Source organism: Camelina sativa, chromosome 6 (assembly GCF_030686135.1).
Source record: "Camelina sativa cultivar CO46 ecotype springtype chromosome 6, ASM3068613v1".
Taxonomy (NCBI): domain Eukaryota; kingdom Viridiplantae; phylum Streptophyta; class Magnoliopsida; order Brassicales; family Brassicaceae; genus Camelina; species Camelina sativa.
In genome coordinates, this window is record NC_141885.1 from 24,840,974 (window position 1) to 24,858,197 (window position 17,224).

Consider the following 17,224-nt stretch of genomic DNA (forward strand, 5'->3'; position numbering starts at 1 on the left):
TTGCTGTGAGCCATTTGCTTTTTACTAACTAAGATAAGCATTTCATTATTGTCCAATGATGGTGATCATAAAATCTCAGATCAATTCGAAAATTTGGTTATAAAAAAAATCCTGAATACTCTTCTTAAGTTTCACCTCTAAACAAAAGTCACCATCGATTTAGTATTCTAAAACGCAACACTGGGAGTTTTTTAACAACATATATATATTTTCTCCAAGAGATAATCATTTCTTCTTCTTTGGTTCCTCTTTTGCATAGTTCTTGATTAGTGCTTCCACGTCTTTCCAGAATAAACCTTCAACCAGAACTCCTTCTTTTGTGAACCTGAAAACACCACACAAAAATCATGTAATGAGGCTCGAGTTTATGGCGTGAGCAACTGAAACAAAATGCCGAGAGAGAAAGGGAGAGAGAGATGGATACCATTGGGTGACACTTTTGGTGAGATGAACTGACTTCCCAGCTGAGATTGATTTTGGATCAGCACTGTCGATGGTGAGAGTGTACTGATCAGAGAATCTGGGCAACTTTGAAGATACAACCAAGCCAGTGCTTGTGAATGATCCCTGCATATAAACCACCAGATCTTAATGACTTCTAATAAGAGTAGCAGCAGATGTGAGCTAAACAAATCGTGTTTGAACCGTAGCAAAACAAATGGAAATGTGCATATATAAAATTAGGATCGTGGTCAGTTTTAACATAACAAGATGAATCAACCCTACTAACCAAGATACCGTATCAATTCAGTAAGACAAAATGTCGGAGCTCTGATTGTTGCATGTTCTAGATCTAACCAGATGAGTATAAAATGAAAAGTTTGGATATATCGAGAATGAGAAAGAAAACCAACTAATTTACAATCCAGAATCATCAACTTAGTTGAGCAATTAAGTATCAAGAAACACGACAGCACCCATTGCAAACACCAACGATACCAAGAAATACTTTTGTTTAACTGTTTTTTTTCGAATTCAAAGACTTAAGCTAGTTGAACAATATATTGAAAGGGAAATGTAGATCTTCCTAGAGCTCAAATGCAACAACAAAAGAAAAATATAACAATAATAAATAAAAGATGCCTCAGGATAAGCAAACTTTACATAGCAACTCAGCAGAAGCATAATTCTAAGTTCTCACAAAACAGAAGGAATGCAAAAGTTTGACACCAGAATACAGAATAGAGTTCCAGTTAAAAACAAGAGAACAGTGGAGATATGTACATTATGCACCTCTATCTATATCACAGAACTAGAGTTGTTGCATCACAGACAAAACAACAATGTCGCCTAAACTACTAAACTTATAAATGAAATATCAATTCACAACAATCAGAGAAGCAAACCTCAGGAGGATATGTGAACAAAATGGCATTCTTCTCCTTAGTGTACAGAATCAGCTGCAACACCGCATTCAACACCACATACGTGCCATAATAGTCAAGGACCAAACATCTTAATTCAAAATTATCCAAATACAAGACATGTATCGAGTAGCTTCTATGGATATCATTTAGATACCAGTGAGGTTTTTCACAGTCTAAAGCTAAGCACAAAGAGAGGTCAAGCCACATTACAATTATCTAAAATTTAAACTCAGAAATTGCAATTGTCTTAGCCAGTCAAAAACATGGAGAACCAAATCAGAATCAAGCAGAAAGCATCAAAGCGAATTCGAGAAAAAAAAAAAGGATATAATGCGATGCATCCAATCAAAAAGTCCCTGTTCTCAGGGAACTTCTTGTTGTAGAACTGAGCAAAAAGAGCAACAACGATGATAACCGTTCCCAAAATCAGTTTGAGGTTGCTCAACCTCACATCCTCCTTGTAACCACGGCTCGTAACGATCTGCGCAATCAAAAAACAACAAAAGGTCAGATCATAAATTCACACAGATCAGATTAACAGAGAGAGAGAGAGAGAGTAAAAGGAATATCTAAGACAATTCTCACATCGGAGACGGATTCGTCGAGGATGTGCTTGATTGAGTGGTGGTCCAATAGATTGGCCTTCTTCACGTTCTTGTTCGTCGTTTCTGCCTTCTTCTCTTCCATGACGGATAGATCCGATCAAAATAATATCAGATCTCAGGGATTCTGCGAAAATTCGAACGCAGAGTGTGAGATTTTTCACGAGCGAAGGAGACTAGAAGAGACTGATGTTTTTGGTTCGAGGAGGAAGAAGACGATATAATGGATGATTACAACTATGATATAATTGGTTATACCAAATAAAATATTTCAATAATCATAATGTTTTAAAGAAACCTTAAAAAGTAATAAATTCAAAGTGTAACAAACTAACCATTACCAATAAAATATTTTAGTAATGAGTCTCTTCTATTATTACGTACACTAGGGAAAAAAAATGAACACCAAATTGATTACCAAAACTATCTTGATTTTGAAGATTTGTAGTGTGAGTTGCAGCGATTTCAACTAGAAAGAAAAAAACTAGTATGAAAAGTAAAAAGTTCAATTACGGAAATTTTTATTTTAAAAAAACTAACTATTGCTAAGAATAAAGTTAAAAAAAATAATTAATTGCATTCATTTTTACAAAAAAAGTTAGAACCCGATTTTATCCGGTTTAATGGTTCACCGGTTTTTGGGTTTTTGGCGTTGATATGTTTTTTTACCGGTTCAAATTTCTTTGGATTTTGATATTAACCCCAACCTGGATATGTTGCCGGTTCGCGGGTTAACGTGGTTCGATCCGGTCCGGTTTTGAAAACATTGGTTTTAACTTAAATGCTGTAGATTTCTTTAACCCTGGTCATGTGTGGATTACATTTTGATGATTTTGTTGAAAAATCACCAAACAATATAATACAACAAATTTGCCAAATTTTATTGAGAGATTTCATTACTACGAAACGTAAAAGGTATTAAACCGTCCAATCCAGTAATCTTGCAGAAAATACAATAATCAATTGCAATCATTATGGAAATGCACGACAATCCCAATAGTGTTATAATTTAATCAAGAAACTATTGGAGATTTGATCTATTTTTATTTATTTCAATCTTATATCTAAAAATGCTAGTTGGTGATAGCGTTTTTTTAATTCAAGAAGGCTTGGATTTGATTTTGCTAGAGGTTGCGTTTGAGAGCAACAACTTAGCTCCCTTCACAAGCTCTTCCTTGATCATGAACAGAACCGCAGCCGCTAATACGCTTTGCACAATCTTTGTGCTCATCCCTTTGTAAAACCCGTAAAGCCCTTCGTATCGAATCATTTTCAGGATTGCATCCAACGTTCCTGCGATTCAAAACCAACATAACAACTCTTTAGCTTTGATTGAGAGATGAGTTTTAATGATCTTCTATTATTTAAAAGAGGGATATAACCTTTGTATTGGTGTCTTTTGTCCCCTGTTGTGACCTGTTTGGCTTGAAGTCGCGACTTTACAACTAAAAGAGGATAAGTTGTGACTGTAGCTCCGAGTTTAGCCACAGCTCCCAGAAGAAATGTCTATGAAAAACAGAAACAACAGTCATGGGAAGTTGGAGAGCAAGTAAACATTTTATTCAAAAGAAACAAATGCAAAAATGGTAGAGTATGAACCTCCAAAGCGGTAACGTTGTTGCTACCCTTCAATGCACGCTTTTTCTTCAGCTTGGTTAACATTGTCTCGTACAACATAAATTGCATTGATGGATTACTTACCTGTGGGTTAAAAATACAGACACATCTAACTATCAATAAGATGCACCTAGACAAACGATATAAGAGAAGCTTTAAAATCATAAGGTCATGTACCATGATCAATGTTGGAATTACACCTTTCCAGAAGCCAGTCACTCCAGCTTCATCGTAAACCTCTCGAATCTGAGACATTATTCAACATATATCGCAGAAACTATCTTAATTGAGAGGTTTATACAGTTTTAAATAAGTTTCCATCTTATATTGCAATCAGCTGAAGCCTGATTTGACACATAAATAACCAATAGACCCTAGCCATGGATTGTAAATACAGGACGCTGCCTCATACCGTATTAAAGGTTCCATATGGACGCGGCTCAACTGCAACCAGAGCTTGTTCATCAGAAGAAGGTGACGACTCGGAGGCAGCTGTTTGATCTTTTGTCATTTTTCTGTGGGTCTGCATTGTATACAAGTATTCAAGAAGAATCAGGATTATAACTACCACGGACCGAAGAAAAATGGAGTTAAAATACAGAGAAATTGACTGGGCAGCCTAGAGCAGCACTTCATGGTGGTGTATACCTGCATGCGTGTAACAATCACCCAAATTGGATTCGTCATAAGAACATTAACCGATCTGCACAGAGAAAGTGTTAAATTCACATGAGACAACCGAAGTAATAGGATAAAAATTTACATTAATGAACTATACATGCCACGAAAGTTCACAATCAAAATACAAAACAGCTGTGGCTGTAGGACCTGACAGTAAAAATTAAGACCATCCACCTAGAAGGCTCCATTAAACAAGCAACACTATAAGAGCATAAGATGAAAGCATTAGCAATGTGACCATGGCGAGCCTTCACTCATAGCCTACACTTCAGACAGCCAATGTGAAGAGTATGAGAACGAACTGAATCACCTAAGAGCTATTTTGAATCAAAACTAATAAAATCAAAATTATGTATTGCATTGCTAACTAATGAAAATCCGCATTGTAATCAGAATAGTTTATAGAAAAAATTCACATAAAGGATAGTAGCAGTTTTACCCAGCGAAGGCTGCTACTAAAAGTGAAGAGAACATCCCAACTGATCCGTCACCCAACCCTTTCTTACTTCTAGCAAGAGCTGCAGCTTCAGCTTGATTCCGAAACACTTGGTAGAAGTAGTAGTATACACCCTGTCTCATCCAAAAGGAGTGATTAAAGAACTCAAAAGGCTTACAGAAGGATTATAAACATTCCTACATTCTAAACTTGAAACCACAAAATGCTGAGATAAATACAAAAATCTCCTCCACAAGTTGAGAGAAATTATTATACCTGTGACGCAGCCGTTCCAGCGAGAGACGGCGCCAAACCACCGTATAATCGCTCCCATCCCTCTTGTTTGACAACCTTCCATACAATGAAACCAATTCAAGAACATGACATAAGGCATAAACTACGATTCCACTTTACGTTCTACTCTAAAGACTCATAAACAATCGCAAAATACTCATAGTCAATCTCTTATCCTGAAATTGGAGAGTGATAGCAAAAACAAAAACCTGACACATATGTTCGATAGTTCCAAGTTTCCTCTTCTCCCTCTTCAGATCCCGCTCCGTTTGCTGGCGCGTATTTACCTAATTCAACGACAACAACCGTTTCAAACAAAGACGAAATGAAGAAGAATTAGGAAAAGAAGAAACAAAAAAAGCGAAAGAATCGTACAGTTTGAAGAGGATAAGTGAGAAGCTGAGCAATGATCCCACCACCAGCTCCAGCCAATCCATTAATCAAAGCATCCGACATGATGATTCCTCTATTCCACACAACAAATTATAAGCCAAACCAACCCCAAAAAAAAAAAAAAAAAAAAAAAAATCGAAATCGCTAATTCCAATTGCTAAATCTAGAATTACCTTCCTGGTTTCAATTATAGGATAAGGATTGAAATCGTCGCTAGTATTAAGCGACGAAACGGAGAAGAATCACAGATGCTTTAAGATACTGTTGTTGTTAATGGTTTATGTTATGTAGGTGAAGCTTCTTCTCCATATCCTCCCAGATGTGTTCATTCGAAGGAAAAAGAAAACACGCAAGTTGACGTTGAGGAGTGGTCTGATGATTGTAATTGACTGATATACCCCTGTTACTTGAGTGTTATTACGTTGCCGTACCCTCTCAACGTCGTTTGGTTTGGATAAGCTCTTTTCTTGAATTGCGTGTTTGGTCGATTATGATGGTAGGAGAGAAGCGCTTCGCATATGATGATTAATGAAATGATATATTCTTCCGACTAATGTATTTTGTTCCGTGGTCGGTCTAAACTTTCACAAGTTTGGCTGGATATGGTATGATCCGGTTTTGCATAGTATGCTTTTCTGTAGGAAACTAGAAGAAATACAGATGTATGTAGTTTCTACTTAGACAAGAAGCTCCATTCACAGACTCAAAGCCCATCTAAGTGTTGGGCCATGATCCAAAAGTAACATCTCTTGACAGTTTGTTGTAATCACATTTTGTTTTTAATGAGTTTATTGATTAATTAGATTGCCCATAAAGTCTCACATTTAAAATGTGTATATTTATCTTTAGTTTTCAAGAGAGATGTTGAGTTTATTATAGCATTCTATGGTTTATTAATCTAATTAGCATGCTTACACATCAATACATTTAAAAATAAATTTAATTTTAAGTGCACACTTCCACATCATTTATTTTGTAACAGATACGAAAATCAAAAATAATTAATATAATCATTATTTCTAAGATATAACTTTCAAATTCTTAAATATTTTTAATCTTATTATAAAGAGATGTTATGACAACTTTTAGTTAAATATCTTTTATTTATTTTTATTTTTTTGACAACAAAAAAAGATCTGTTCTTGAGAGCCAATATGAGGGATTATTTTTTTAAATATTTTTTAGATGTATTATTTTTTCAAGATTATTTTTCATAGTTTTTTCCAAAAAAAATTGTGACCCTTACAATGTCTTCTTTTTAGATCAAAACTTTTAAATTGAGTTGAGTAATTAATCTTTTATTTTTCTTAAGTATAATTTAATAATAAATCTTTGTAATATATGTTTCTTAGAAACTAATGTTTCACTTCAATTTTCTTTTTATGTTTAAAATTTTATAAATACAAAATCTTACTCCACCATAAGTATAATTTCATAAAAAAAAAATTTACTCCACCATGCATTAATCTTACTTTCATTGTAAAACTCATTACCATTCTAAATTTTGGAATATGATCATTTTTTGGTTAAAATTTGAATAATAACATCATTACTAAAACAAATTCATATTATTATTTTTAATTATTTTGAAATTCTCATTTATGTTACTTAATTCATTTTTATATAGTTATTATATTTCTTATTTACTAAAAAAAATTATATTCTTGTTTTACTATTTTATAATTTAATTAATTTTACTTAATTAATTTTTTATTTATTGATTACCATTATTAATTATAAGTAATAAATATGCAATGAATAAATATTTAATATAATAATTTTTGATGCAAGAAAAATAGATATAACATTGCTTATGTGGATAAAGGAGAAGAAATAATTCTCAAAGTCTTAAATATTTTAATCTTATTATAAAGAGATGTTATGATAACTTTTGGTTAAGTAGTTCTCTAAATAGCAAACTAATCACATAATCAATAATAAGAGGATTCATCTAAGTAGAGCTTTTATAGTCTAAAGAATAATCTGAAAGCAATGTATATTCAAACACATTATATATTTCTTGTGTGTAGAGAAAAATCAAGAAACAAAACAAAAAAATGGACTTATTTGTAATGGTAGTAGGAGCATCAGGGATTGGCGACGGGGGTGAGAAGGAATACAACTACAAGGTGAGAGCTTGGACAAACGAAGAATATTCATGCCAAACAAAGATTGTGACAACTAACGCAGATCCTGAGTTCCGTGAGGTTCTGCATCTTCCTCAACACAGGGCTGCATCGTTTCTCAATTTAGAGCTGTTCAGCGTAAATTCAACTGACACAGACGGGTTTTTCATTGGGAGAGCAAACACAGCCTTGCCCATGAAGACAAATACTAATGTCTATCGTAAGGTCAAACTTGAGAATTTGGATACCAGTGGAAATATCGTTACTGTTGGTTATCTTGAAGTGTATCTTGGCCTCGAGACTGGTTAATAATAATAATGTTTCTAACGTTATGTTTGCATAAAAACAATAAAAAAAGTATACAAATATATGAATTACATTTTAGTAAGTGCTTGTGTGATTCTTTTGGTGTTCATGGTTTATAACTAAGTGTAGCTTCTATTCCATGTTTGATGAATGCAGCAGTTCGTGTGTTTCATGTAATCGCAAGAGTGTAATGTAGCAAACGTAAACATTTTTTTAGGGGTCAACTTACAAAGTTACAATAATATTACAAGCGTTAAGTTTTTTAAGAAGAAGAAAAAAAAAAACAGAGACAAACCCGTTAACGTTATTATTCGATAAACTCCGTTAATAATTTTTAGTCACGTATCGCATAAACTCGCCGTCAGATTCAATCCCAGCCATAGTCTCCGGCGATAAAACAACCTCTAAATCAACAGTCCCGTTTCCTTCCCTCCCCGGAAAAGCCGAAATCTTTCCGTCGAACTTATTCGACCGTCCGCTTCTAACCGCCACGGGTCTTCCCCAACCGAAATCGTTATCGTACATCGGAAACCTCGGCGAGCTCCCCATCGTAACCGAAGCTCCGTCGGCATTCCCAAGAGGAAAACACCTTGGATTCGCTTCCCAATCCGCCACAACGCTTCGAATCCTCCCGTCCTGATGAGCCGCCACGCTCTGCTTAAGCTGATCTGCGCACCATCTAAGATCGCGAGACAAAACCTCTCCCGCCGTCGCGAACGTCGGAACGCTCTGAATCGCGTTTCCGAAATACTCTGGGTTCATCTTAGGATTCAAACGGTGGCGACAGTTCACAGCCATACGAAACGTCGTCGTTTTAGAACTCGGATGCTTCCTCGCGCGGGTGATCGCACGCCACAGCAAAGCGCACAGAGACTGAAACGACGAGATCTCGACGGTTTTAGAAACGGCGTCGTTTCTACCGAACAAACTCTCCAACATTTCCGTTAATTTACCGTTTTCTTTTCCGTTAAGTTTATCGTTGCTTTGCTTCCCTAACAACTCGACGCCGTCTATTTCGCCGTTATCAACCGTCAACCACTTCTTCTTGTTCACCGCAGCTTTAAGCTCCTGAATCGATTCTTTACTAAAACTAAAAATCCGCTCGCGCAACGGTGCGTTCTCGTCGAACGTCACCTTAGGACCACCGTGAGGAACTTTGAGCACAGCCGGTGAGATTAGCACAGACTCCCGCGTAAAATCAGGCTGACGTGTCACATTCTCGACACCTCTAGACATCTCCGCGAAGGTGTTGATGAAGTTCCAGAGCGAGGTTCCGTCGGTGACGGCATGGTTAACGGAGCATCCGATGAAAACGCCGTCGATGAGCTCCGTCACCTGAACGGCGAGGATAGGTCTGTTATGTCCCTCGTAGCTGACGGCTCTGTCGTAGGTGAAAAACTCTTTGACCACGTCGGGAACGTCGATTCCGGCGAGAACGTCGCTGACGTAGACTGATTTAGCTTCGGCGGAGACGAAATCTGCGCCGGCGTCATTGCAGGTGAGGAAAACGTGGCCGGAGGAGGAGGTTGAGAGGCGTCCGGCGAGAGGAGGGAAGTGGGAGAGAGTGAGGGAGAGAGAGTGTTTGAGGTGAGCGAGAAGCGCGTGCGGCGGGACGTGGGGGCGCGTGAAGAGACAGCCTTTTTGGATGTAGTGGCAAGAGAGCATAGGGAGATCGGAGACGGAGAGCTTGAGGTCAACGAGCGTTGACTTTTGATCAGGGAAGACTCTGCTTCTTGAGATTATCGTTACAGAGTTCTCTAAACAAGGCATTTTTTGTTTCTTTTTGGTTTTGATTTGGTTGCTGTTCTGTTTTGGTAAGCTTAGCTTATTAGCTGCTCTCACAGTTTTGTGCGTGTGTGTGATGGATGAGAGTGTGAGATTAAGAGATGAGGTATTTATAGTGTGAGGATGAGAGAAGAGAAGAGGTTCATGAATCAGATGATGATGATGTAGCATTACTTGTCTTTATTTATCTTTTTTTTTTGTTTTGTTATATTGCCTATCTTAAAATAGGGAGACTTTGCTCAACTTGTACTTTGGAAAAGTGTTTCCTTATTTGTGAAATTTTATGTCTAGGTATAATTTGATCTTTTGTTTTTTTGTTTGTTTAGATTGGGTGTTGTGTAACTGTAAACATGAAACAAATACTAGCAGTTTAAAGGGTGGATTAGAGTACACACACTTTGTAAACAATTTCAGAGTAAAAAGGAAAAAAATTTGAATGGTAAAGAGATAAGATGATGGACCATCATTCAATTTTGGTTATATGTACTCTGTATTCTTCAATTTGTAATGATCAATACTAGATTTTAAGCAATAATTTTCAAACAAATTTAATGATAATTTAGTAAATCATATTTATTTATATTATTTCATTCCATAAGAAAATATTGTGTGGACATTTTTCAAGTCTACTAATTAATAATTTCTTAAGATTATATATATAAGAAGGTATATCATTATGTCATAAAATCTACTAAATTTTAATGATAAGATCAATATGAATTTATTCCCTATTTATTCACTGTTAAAAATAAATAAATTAACTCTAAAAGTATTTTTATGAAACAGAAAGAATAATATCTCTATAAACAATATTTCTGACGTGCGTTTCTCTTTTTAAGACTCTCTGATGTGAGTTGAATGTCTCTGCACCAATGAGGCCCAGACCGGAAGCTGGTGAAGCAGATTTTCTTTGTAATTTTAGAGGCATCAATTTTTAGTGTTTATGTCTGAACTGTCTTCTACCTCTCAATCTCAATTGTCCTTTTTTTATTTTTGTCTCGGAGAATCCGCCGAATTCTTTAAAACAATGTGGGTGTATCGGGCTAATAATATTATCTCTTACTTTTATTTGTTTTATATTTAGATTTTAGTTATTAAGTTAAAAATAACACATTACTTATAAACACACTTTGACCAAAAATATATCAAAAACATTACTATGCTGAGGAAAAAAAAAATGAGGAAAAAAAAAACATTACTATGCAATATTGCCATAGAGGTTTTGGATTTTTTTTAGTACTCTTTTTTTTCTCCAAACACTTTAAATTCTTATAATATGTTTAATATATTTCATAATACTTGTATAATCTTATGTCTATAGAAAAAAAATCATTGGGCAACAATTTTTCTATGCTTTAGGCATCATTTACCTACAAATATTTTTATATATCATCTTCAAAATAATCACAAACCAGAAATAAGGTTCTGTTTTTTTTTCGAAAAGGTGAGAAAGAACAAACAAACAACAACAAAAACTCTGAAGTCGAAACATATAATATTGAAAACATAATCAAACAACCAAAATCATAATATTGTTGGAAAATAGGGGAAAAATAAATATTAAGCTAATCTCTGCATTATATTGTCTGCAGAAAGTATATTACATTATTACTCCATTTAACACTGTGTTGTTTTTGTTTCATGAACATGCTTTAAAAAGTTTAAAACACTAGTTTCAAGAGAGATATCCATAAATCTCAATAATCCAATGGACAAAAGGATCTGTATAAGTGACGAGAGACGTATTTTGGAAATTTAATCTATAGACTATATAGTCATAGCGAGTTGTTATTATTGTTCGGTTAATGTATCTCTTCATATCAAAGAGAATATCTGGAGAAAGAAGTTTTCGTTGAAGTTCACAAATATTCATGTGAAATCCCCAAGTTTATTTCAAACCCTCGAGACTAGTGAATCCACGTGGCGTGAACACACACGGTTCCGTTTCTTACATGGCATACATGCACTCATGCACAAGTCAGTATTCATGGTCGGATCAACATGTAGCGGACGAGTCATCTATTTGGACTTAACTGCGTCCCTGACGATTGTTAAAGACAACGATATATATATAACGTGTTCTACATTTATAAAAACGTTACGTTCGTGGCCGGTTACGAAAAATCGGCATGTGGTGAGAATTAAAACCCTTGTACGAAAGGGAAAAAAAAAACAATAAAGCAGCAAATTAATGTATGTTTTGTTTCGATTGATTGTACGTACGTCGTTGTTGCCCTTCAAAGGAAGTTGCGTTTTTAAAAGCTTGGTCTAGAATTTTGTTTGGAAGTGGCTTCAATTACGTTGAAAATATGTGGGTACGGTTTGGTCTATATATGATTCTTCTTTCTTCGGTTAAGCAAAAAGGAAATATTTATTGATGATTAAACAAATTATGATAAGATATATATCCCATATGTATGTGATATATGTAGCGACATTTGATCACTATCTAACAAAATCTGGTTTGGTGTATTTGAGGTAATAGTAAGATAGAAATTGCATGAATCTTGACCGTATGAGAACTAAGATTCTCAAAATCCAAAAGATTTTATCTGTATAAGATTAAACAGACTTCTAAAAACTACGTCCTTCGGATTCCGAGAGATTTGCATGGGGTATGTGAACCAAAGAAGACTTGTAGTGCACTTCTTGTAGCATTTGTCTTATATGATGATTTGATACAAAAATAAATAAATAAATAAAGATTAAACATCATTCAAGTCACTGAACTACATAAAATTTGAGATAATTAGCAAGTGTGTTTAATTTAAAACACTTTAAACCACTCTCTGTTAATGGGTTGTCATTCCTAAAATCCCGATAAAAGTCGGCGTGAGAATCTCATATTCAACTGATACAGTCTAGTACCAACTGCTCTGGCCACTGTCACAACACTTCAAATGTCTTTATTTTATTAACTAAACTAATGTGAAAATTACAAAATCCTAATCATAGCTTATGTTTGAGCTAACTTTGACATAAAGTGTCGGTTTCGGCAATTATCACACGAAGATTCTCGTTAACCGTCATTTTCGGTTTTGTCGGCGTCCTGAGGTTTTTATATTATTAATTTATTATTAACATAAACTGCTACTTGAAGTGAGATCTGGTACGATGCAGAAACAGAAGCTGAAGCATTACGTTTCTCTGTAACCGTTGGATTGGAACTCGGCCGTTTACACATTTTCATCGGACGGATACCTACGCTACTTGAGTTTAGTTGAGTAAAATGGGGCGTCAAATAATCGTCAAGAACGTTCCGAGACAAAACAGTTATGTACTACTCTAGTAATGTTTTGACTCGGAACGTTCTTGAGGATTATTTGACGGCCCATTTTATTTCTTTATTTATGATATTTATTGACACCCCATATTAGATATATCTTTCTTGATATCATTTTGAGATATATATACCTCAAATACTTTTTTCCTCTATCCTGATAAATATCTTTACTTGGATCTTTCGCTATAGTGACAATTTTGGCTAAGACTGTAATAATATACGAATTCAAAACGTGACATAGGCTACATTTACAAAAATTATTAGGTATTATGTTAGTATATATGTGCGTGGCCTTGACAATATGTTTTTGTTATCACAACTCGTCCTTGAAACACTTTTAAAATAATTTCCGGAATTATGAATCTAAATATCATTTAGTTGGTTATCAAAAGTATGATTATAATTAAATACTATACATTTTAGTGTGTTAGATCAATACTTTTATCGCTAGATTATTTCGAAGCTTTGAGATCAACCACGTGTATGACAGGTTGACAACCGAAGCTTGTACGAATGTATTTTTTGTATTGAACATCAATAATCAAAGTAAGATATGCTCTACGAAAACGTGTGGCATCAAGTAAAATAAAATTGTAAATAGATGGGTTTTTTTTTTTTTTTGGCAACCAATTGTAAATAGATGATAAGGATATAAACTGATTGATTAATTATAAATAACAAGTGGATTCACGCGACCCATTTTGACAGTTTAGAACCAGCCAGCATGAGAACCTTCGATCCATAATATTCTGACGGTTTTAATTATTATATAAATGTTTATATTATTTATTATTTGTAGTGAACAAATTAATATTCCGGATCAAATGTCCTTTTTTTTGTATTCCATTATAGTTTCTTGTATGCGATAACATATTATCAATCCATGTATGAAATTACAAATCAGCATTTGCTGCCAGTTTTACTTAATTTAGATATTTATGTCACTTTATACGCTGGTCTATATCAATTATTTTAAGTTTAGGTCTCAAAGTCAAGATAGTAAGCTTGAGGCTTGGTATGATGGATACTTACAATGGCCGATACAAAAGATAAGGTTGCGTTAGGTACTTGATCGAGCTTTAAGGATTTGAAATTCATATGGTTGATCATAATCTAGGAATTTATATAATTAGTGATGAATCGCTAACTATTAACCTATTTTTGGTTCTTTATTGAAAAAGAAAGATAATATGGTTGTGGTGCGTGAGAGTATGAATAATATGGAATAAAAACAAAAAAAAAATAGAAAACGAAACGTAGGAGGATTTTGTTTTGTTTTACTCAACAATTAGTTGTAAAGCAGCTACAAAATTTGAAGATAATTTTGGAAATGATCGAAAGGGATGAAAAAGCTCATCCCAAAACTACGGCTATTGTGTGGTTTGTGCAGTCCATTTTGACAATTTTTGTTTGGTACATAATAATAAAACAGAAAAGGCACACTTGGCTATCTACCTATTTCGAAGGACGCCGCTTTCGAACAACAGTTATATTTTATTCAGCTATTTTAGTTTTATATACTTTTATTTTGAAAAAAAACTTTCGTTATTTTATTATTTAAAAGTCCTTTCTAATTGTTGGCAAAAAATATGTTGTCCTTTCCAACCGGAGAAGTTATTCTTCTTCATCATCTTATTTGTTCTGATCACATCAAAATCCATTGAATGATTCTAGTTTTCATATTTTGTTCACGTCAGTCTTTTAAAAAGTTGTGAACAAATTGTATTCAATTCTCATATCTAAAAAGTATTACATATAAACACGTACGAAAGCAAGAAATGATGTTTTGTTCTAATGCTTTGAACCAATTACTATTCGTCCAACAAAAAAATTCTCTGAAAAAAAAAGAAGAAAATGAAAGATATAAAAGAGACTTTCTCGATATGTCTCGTCGTCCACTACTGTCCGGTGTTGTACTCTTGTCTTGTATTGGACCAGATCGTGTTTTACTTCAGACAGGATGCGATACTCTTTCTTTTTTAAGTTCTAAAATTTTCTTAATATAATAATTTCAGATTCTTATACAAAACAAACACTGTTAGTGCATAATGAATGAAACAAAAGAATCAATGCGTTAATAATAAAATACTTGTTGTCAACAATTAGGAAAAATAATATTAATTAATTATACAATAAAATTTGCATTATATTATTTTGATAGTACATTTTTTTTTTTGCTTGATAATTTCTAAGAGTCAGAAACAATGCAGCATTGTATACATAAATTGTATTTTATGATTGAAAATAAATAAATAATAATCTATACATTTTGATTTGGATTTGTGCTACAAACGTAAAAACACACATATAAGTCTTTACATCAACATTGTTAATTGTAGTTTTTTTAAAGAAGTCTTCAGTGGATAAGATAAGTTTCAATCCACCAAATCAACTGTGGCTTATATATTGACATCTAGCTGTATAATTCGAATTTAACATCAGTAATCAAGGAAATTAGAAAGTCATGATGCTTTATTTGCATAGAGATCATATACAAGATGTAGACAAATTTTAACATGACAGTATTGGCCTATATTTAATTTTAAAACTCGCATTCTATGCGTGCACCCACCCACGCACAATCGGATGTGGGGATGACTCTTTCAAATGGCACAATTTTGTGCGGCCTTGATTTGTCTCACGCATGACTAACATCATATAATTCCCATATTAAAAACAGGAATTTCGTATTCTCGTATAATTTATACATTATCACAAACATAAGTCAAACCTTTGACAAGACGCTCGTTGGTGCATATACTATTTGGTATAATTATTATAAGTAGCATATAAGGTTGGTTCATGTACCGTAAACTAAATGCATGTAACATACTTTGAACCAAGGCAGTGTTCGTCATATTCATTTTATTCTTCCTTGTCCATCAAATTATATCAGCTTAAATAAAAAATATCCCATTCTTTTGATTTCTTTTCCAAATTCCGTTTTTCGAGCTATGTTCATTCATCAGCGTAATTTAAAAGAAATTTCATTAACTCTCTAGCTACAAATCATTTGATATGGGACAATTGATCATTGATATATCCTCATTCGGTCATTCCTCCATGCCATAATGAAGTATATATATTGAAAATCATAATGAAATTTTTTTTTTTGTTAAATGATTAATGGAAGTTATTCTTTTCCGGAATGGATTTAATGTCAATAGTCACACTTAAGTGAATCTTAATTTTCAGCAGGAGTTGCAAAAGCTTTGATTTATTTTTTACGGAAGTAACAAACAATATAGAAACGCAAAAAAAAGAATTACAACAAATTTATGTGGTTCATCAACGGTGTTAATTACGACCACATGCAAAAAGACAATGGTTTATTAATATATATAATTTCAATTGAAAACAACGGTCCATAAAGAATGAACTCAGCGAGACTTCAGTTTCATCGTAAGCAACGGCTGGGTGATCACATTTAAGGTATATTAACATGATTGCATCACTATAAATGATGTAATATAGTGTAGGTGCTTACCTGCCATGAACTCTGCATCTTTTAGGTTCACGGATGATCAGAATCAGTATGCAAATGCATCGAACCCGAAACTAATTTGGTGACAAAAGAAATAATTCAACCCTCTAGGCCCTCTAGTTACAGCTGACATTATTTTTCATATAAAAATATCACATATGTTCATTAACGCGCGCCCATGATTAAAATAAGTATAACCACCACTACTACTACTATACTATTTGAGGGATATATAAATTCAGAAAAATAACTAATGTCAGCTGAGTCAGTCATATACAAACAACTGATCATTTAAATAAATAAAAGTTACACCTAGGATAAAATAATGATATGTTTTAAATAACTTAATTTAATAATTATATTTCTATTGTATTACGTAAAATAATGATATGTTTTAGACTTTTACGTATGTACGTCTCTCCACATACTTGTCGTTTGTTTTGTCTTCTGTACCTGCACGAAACAATATGGAGACATCTGACAATCTAGCTTGTATTTAACTACTTATAAGTTATAACTAATCTTTTGTAGCTTGAAAAATAACTTGTCCTAATCGTTAGGTTTCATAAAACGGGACCATGTCATATATATAGAGAGAACATGTGATAATATATCACGGGACCATGAATGGGTGGTTCTTTTGGTTACACATGTTATCAAATAGCATTTTTAGAATTATTTTGGTCTATAAATATGATGTCGATCGTATTGAAAAGTCGAACCAATCCCTAAGTAATAAATATATAGTTGCAAATTGATAATCATGAGATCATTGCACTTTATCGTAAAATCAGGTTCTAATCAATTTCCATCGGGCATCGATGTGACCTACTACATTAGCAGCTTAGCA

The 17,224-nt window shown here is 33.8% G+C and overlaps 4 protein-coding genes across 5 annotated transcripts; 1 reads left to right on the top strand and 3 right to left on the bottom strand.

The window, feature by feature from the left end:
- Positions 1-18: 18 nt before the first annotated feature.
- LOC104792838 (signal peptidase complex subunit 2) lies at positions 19-2,286 on the bottom strand. The gene is made up of 5 exons (XM_010519077.3): positions 1,953-2,286; positions 1,697-1,848; positions 1,347-1,428; positions 425-567; positions 19-325 (listed from the first exon to the last, which is right to left on the bottom strand). The coding sequence occupies exons 1-5, from the start codon at positions 2,052-2,054 to the stop codon at positions 226-228; spliced, it is 579 nt and encodes a 192-aa protein (XP_010517379.1). The 5' UTR covers positions 2,055-2,286; the 3' UTR covers positions 19-225.
- Positions 2,287-2,838: 552 nt separating this feature from the next.
- LOC104792839 (peroxisomal nicotinamide adenine dinucleotide carrier) lies at positions 2,839-6,080 on the bottom strand. 2 transcript variants are annotated; one of them, XM_010519078.3, is made up of 12 exons: positions 5,564-6,029; positions 5,373-5,463; positions 5,207-5,284; positions 4,980-5,054; positions 4,707-4,837; positions 4,415-4,468; positions 4,235-4,289; positions 3,999-4,109; positions 3,764-3,832; positions 3,569-3,670; positions 3,352-3,475; positions 2,839-3,262 (listed from the first exon to the last, which is right to left on the bottom strand). In XM_010519078.3, exons 2-12 carry the CDS (start codon positions 5,451-5,453, stop codon positions 3,069-3,071), a joined length of 1,074 nt encoding a protein of 357 aa, XP_010517380.1. In that variant the 5' UTR covers positions 5,454-5,463; positions 5,564-6,029; the 3' UTR covers positions 2,839-3,068. The 2 variants fall into 2 exon arrangements, with proteins under 2 accessions (XP_010517380.1, XP_010517381.1); XM_010519079.3 differs by lacking the exon at positions 4,415-4,468 and having other exon boundaries at positions 5,564-6,080.
- A 1,159-nt stretch (positions 6,081-7,239) lies between these two features.
- Positions 7,240-9,689, top strand: LOC104792840 (uncharacterized). The gene has a single exon (XM_087453911.1). The coding sequence runs from the start codon at positions 7,448-7,450 to the stop codon at positions 7,823-7,825; it is 378 nt and encodes a 125-aa protein (XP_087310037.1). The 5' UTR covers positions 7,240-7,447; the 3' UTR covers positions 7,826-9,689.
- LOC104792842 (putative acetyltransferase At3g50280) lies at positions 8,014-9,942 on the bottom strand. Its single transcript, XM_010519082.3, has one exon. The coding sequence runs from the start codon at positions 9,776-9,778 to the stop codon at positions 8,147-8,149; it is 1,632 nt and encodes a 543-aa protein (XP_010517384.2). The 5' UTR covers positions 9,779-9,942; the 3' UTR covers positions 8,014-8,146.
- Between the last annotated feature and the right edge of the window lie 7,282 nt (positions 9,943-17,224).

Coding starts and splice junctions, on each gene's coding strand:
- LOC104792838 (XM_010519077.3), bottom strand. CDS start 2,054: ATGGAAGAGAAGAAGGCAGAAACGACGAACAAGAACGTGAAGAAGGCC. Junction 1,429..1,696: donor TTGATTGGATGCATCGCATT/ATATCCTTTTTT, acceptor CTATTATGGCAC/GTATGTGGTGTTGAATGCGG. Junction 568..1,346: donor TGTTCACATATCCTCCTGAG/GTTTGCTTCTCT, acceptor GTTTATATGCAG/GGATCATTCACAAGCACTGG.
- LOC104792839 (XM_010519078.3), bottom strand. CDS start 5,453: ATGTCGGATGCTTTGATTAATGGATTGGCTGGAGCTGGTGGTGGGATC. Junction 5,285..5,372: donor TCACTTATCCTCTTCAAACT/GTACGATTCTTT, acceptor TCGTTGAATTAG/GTAAATACGCGCCAGCAAAC. Junction 4,110..4,234: donor TGATTGTTACACGCATGCAG/GTATACACCACC, acceptor TATACAATGCAG/ACCCACAGAAAAATGACAAA.
- LOC104792840 (XM_087453911.1), top strand. CDS start 7,448: ATGGACTTATTTGTAATGGTAGTAGGAGCATCAGGGATTGGCGACGGG.
- LOC104792842 (XM_010519082.3), bottom strand. CDS start 9,778: ATGCTACATCATCATCATCTGATTCATGAACCTCTTCTCTTCTCTCAT.